The sequence below is a fragment of the Protobothrops mucrosquamatus genome, unplaced genomic scaffold, assembly GCF_001527695.2.
Source record: "Protobothrops mucrosquamatus isolate PMUCROS unplaced genomic scaffold, P.Mucros_1.0 scaffold4935, whole genome shotgun sequence".
NCBI classification, from domain to species: domain Eukaryota; kingdom Metazoa; phylum Chordata; class Lepidosauria; order Squamata; family Viperidae; genus Protobothrops; species Protobothrops mucrosquamatus.
Window position 1 is genome coordinate 54,326 of NW_015390819.1, and position 4,296 is coordinate 58,621.

Consider the following 4,296-nt stretch of genomic DNA (forward strand, 5'->3'; position numbering starts at 1 on the left):
TCTCTCTCTCTCTCTCTCTCTCTCTCTCTCTCTCTCTCTCTCTCTCTCTCTCTCTCTCTCTCTCTCTCTCTCACACACACACACACAGAGTGAGAGTTAGATAACAAAAAGTCCTACATAGATGTGGTTAGCCCCTACAAAGATATGATTCCTCTGGGGATTATTATGTGAATCCATTCAGATACTTGCTATGACACTTTTATGATTGGACTGATGATCTCTTTTAGCATTAGGAAGACTAGATTAGGTTATGCAGGGTGATGGAAATTAGGGATGCAGATGGCATTAATTTTGGGGGAGGGAAGAAAATCCATCACATAATGGCTTGAGCTATTGATCAGTTATGGATGTGGGCTGATGTGCACATGAGGAGGTACAGAGAATGAAATTTGGGGAACTGGAAAGCGATGATCAAGCTAGTTATAGAAAAGGCAAAAAAGATAAGTGTTTTCACCTTATTAATGCGACATTGGTATTGGATTTTTGGATTATTGTAGGAGAAATGTAACAGTTTAAACTAAAGAAGCAAAAAGGCTAACTAAGGAATTGCCCTGCAATTAGCGAAACAAAGCAAAGCACATCTGTTTCCAACTCAGAGGAGCGAAAGGTACCAACTGATTTGTTCATAAAGGTACAGAAAACTGGGGTATCATCTTTTGCATTATTATGATTTGTCATACATAGGATGATTGGATGAAGCAGCAAGAAAACTTTAAAATAAACCATACACAATACCTCTTCAAAGTAAGTAATGCTGAATTAGGAAATGAACGGAAAGGATTGAAAATATGAGGGAAAGAAGGAAACAGTCAAAATAAAAAGAGGAGAGCCAGATTAACAGAGGGATAAAATTGGGAAAGCCCAGGGACAGTCCAAAGAAAGATAATGGAGTAATAGATAGAAATGAAGGTGCTGAAAGAGAAGAAGCAGACAGATGGGAAATGGGATTTAAAAAGCCAGCTTGGGGAAGGAGGTGGGAAAGAGAAGCCTGGGAGAAATTAGAGAATCTCTTGTTGAAGACGTTGAAGACTTTAACAAAGAGCCAGGATGGGTTGCAAAAGGACAAGTGAAAAAAAAAAATACTTCCCTGAAAAGAGGTTAAACTGTATGTCTTCTACTGTCACATTCGGTGTTCTTTTTTCAAAGGGCTGATTAAGGGAAAAAAGAATATGCATGCATGATGGAAATGATTATTAATAGGAATGAACAAGGAGCAAAACCTAAGAAACAGTTGGCTAGAAGATAAAAAGGAGTCAAAGGAGGGGGAGGCTGTGATGGAAATGAAATAGATATGAGTAGGAGACAAGGGCAGAGATTAATATCAAGGGAGGATCAGAATAAGGCAATCTGATGCAAATGGGTAGCTCTGGAACTTTGTTAGCTCTAACTTTTCAACTTAGGAACCATTTTGGGGTTCTTGTTCAAACACTTTAGGGTTTGTTTGAGCATCCTTTAAATTTGGGACATGTCACTGCCTTACTGATCCCTGGCTTTGCCACTGGAGGAAAGAACCACTGGGTTCACTTCACAGGACTTGCATGTAAGGATTGACATTCTAGCAGCATCTCTATGAGCCGATGGCAAGATAACCAGGCCATCGACTCCTAGAGATCTTCCAATACATAAAATATTAGACTCTCTACCTCTCACCAGTCTTAAGTCTAGGAAACTAATTTGGAATAACATACTACAGTCTTACAGTCTAGACCAGGGGTAGTCAACTTCGGCTCTTTTATGACTCGTGGACTTCAATTCCCAGAATTCCTGAGCCAGCATGGCTGGCTCAGGAATTCTGGGAGTTGAAGTCCACGAGTCATAAAAGAGCCAAGGTTGACTTCCCCTGGTCTAGATGAAGAATGGCGATTAAGATGGGAGACTTTCAATAACCACTAGCAAACAGATCACACAAATCCAACAAAACCACTTCCAGGAATGCAGTTGCTTCCCAAAACATGGAGCCACCTGAACAGAATCAGGGCAGGCCATGCTAGAAGTCAAAGGCAAAGCTCCTTAGGTGGGCCGAGAGCCCGCAATGCCACTGCGGTGCACCGGAACAAACTTATGACACGTATAGTTCAAGAATGTCCCCTCAGGAAATTTCAAGGCTCCTGGGATGACCTCATCGCAGCCATACCAGAAGCAGTTAGATGGTTAGCTTCCTTAGATATCGAATTATAAGACCTATCCCATTGCAATTCCATGGCTCCGTATTATGGTGGTTTTAGTATGGTTTAATTATAAATAAAAATCCTGATGGCAGGGAAAAGAGGGTTGAGCTGTGCAATGACGGTGGTGGGGGAATTTACAGGACAGAGATCTGAACCCCTCTTCCTTCTTGGCATGATGTGCTTTGCAGGTGCGAGCCAGCGCCATCGCTCAGGATGCGGACCAGAACTATGACTACGCCAGCAACAGTGTAGTGCTCCACCTGGACTCGGGAGACGAAGTCTACGTCAAGCTGGATGGAGGCAAAGCCCACGGAGGCAACAACAATAAATACAGCACTTTCTCTGGCTTCCTTTTGTATCCTGATTGACAGCCAAGCATCCGAGCCGTACTCCATTGCCTTGTCCCCGCCATGCCTTCTCTTTGGGGGGCGGGGTCTGCTCTTCAGGTCATGTCACATTGCAAGTTGTATTGTACCTTGATTGCCATTTGAAAGAGAGACAGTGACATCCTTCTAGCCACTGGTGTGTGTGTCTCTGTGTTCTGTTGCTCACTAAAAGAGACGAGACGGTCAGAGAGGATTCGTAGGGTAATTGGCACCACGGATTGGTCCGCTCACGGAACACAGATTTAAAACGTGTGCGTAGAATCCCACCGTGGGGAAAAGGGCAGCCTAGCACCAACAAAACCCTGGTTGTAAAACTTATTTATACATGGTCCCTTGATCCAGGTAGAGAGACTCAAACACCTTTGCCAATGCCATTTAATGTCATGAAAATGTATAGCCCCTGCTTCAAAATCATGCTGGGATTCAACAATATCAGATATTTTTTTTCTGACAGATTAACTGTAAAAACTGCACTGCACAGAAACCCGAGTGTCAGGGCCATCAGCATGTCAAGACGTTTCAAATTTAGCTCTCCAAATTCACCAGAAGTCTGACATTTCTCCTATTGGAAAGGTTTTAGTGATTAAGCCTCCAGCTTCATATGGACAAAGCAAATGTTTTGCTGTCGGGTTATAAGGCCTTCTCTGATTAAACAAGTGGCTCAGAAGCTATTGACCTCTGAACCCTCCTTTAATCACTGCACATTGCAGTCATCTGCTTGAAACCAATCTAGCACGTTAGGTATGTTTGAAAGAATCCAAGGCAAAAATCACAATAGGCAAAGTAGAAAAGGGGGTGAATCCTTGCACTTTATTATTTTTCTTCATTACTTGGAGGATAGGAGAGAATTCCTGTTTCTAGACTGCTTTGTATATAGGGAATGTGAGCATAATCACTTTGGTTTTATATATGTATGAACATGTATATAAATATATATATATATATATGGTTATGTTTATATATTATTTATATCATCCACCCATGTGCAATGCAAATCTTGTGTGGGTGATGACGTTAACAAAGTTTAATCTTCTGTCTCTACGTGAATGAAGAAAAAGAAAAGGAAATCTCATATTAAATTATCTTTTTTTGAGAAGGGCTTTCTGCTATGTTCCTATAGTGGGGTTGTAGAAGGGAAAGAGGAACGGCTGGGGGAAGGGGAATGAGGTTTCCTGAATTTTATATAGCATGCATATTTGCTAGTGTGACCCAAAGCATCACAGAGTTGTTTTACTTCCATGGCTTTTGGGGGGGTAAAGGCAGTGGTGGGATTCAGCCAGTTCGCATCACTTCGGCAGAACCGGTAGCTAATTTTTTGTTGCCCAGGCCCAGAATGGACTTCCGGAAGTGGCATCCACACAGAGAACCAGTTGTTCACATATTTGAATCCCACCACTGGTAAAAGGTACCTGGGAAGTTGCTTCATGAAGTGGTGTAGATCCTTCTTCTGCAAAGCCAAGCCAAAGGGTTGCCCCCTTTGCCTCACTTCACATTGTTTCTGGGGGCTGCGTCTACACATCTGCTACAAACAAGGTCTGGCTTTGAAATAGAAAATAGTAGTACAGGTAATCCTCAACTTACAACCATAATTGTACCCAAAATTTATGTTGCTAAGTGAGTTTTATTCCCATTTCACAACGTTTCGTGCCACCATTGTGCATACTGCAGTTGTTCCAGTAGTAACTTGGTTGTTAAACGAATCTGACTTTGCTTGTCAAAAGGTCGCAGAAGGTGATTGCATG

The 4,296-nt window shown here is 42.2% G+C and overlaps 1 protein-coding gene across 2 annotated transcripts in view; it reads left to right on the forward strand.

Moving 5' to 3' along the window:
- Window positions 1-2,536, forward strand: part of C1QL2 (complement C1q like 2) — a 10,324-nt gene extending 7,788 nt beyond the window's left edge. For both annotated transcript variants that reach the window (XM_015828804.1, XM_015828805.1), the window contains one exon: window positions 2,357-2,536. In XM_015828804.1, the coding sequence (XP_015684290.1) occupies window positions 2,357-2,536 (180 nt within the window). The remainder of the gene's footprint in view (window positions 1-2,356) is intronic.
- The last annotated feature ends 1,760 nt before the right edge of the window (window positions 2,537-4,296 follow it).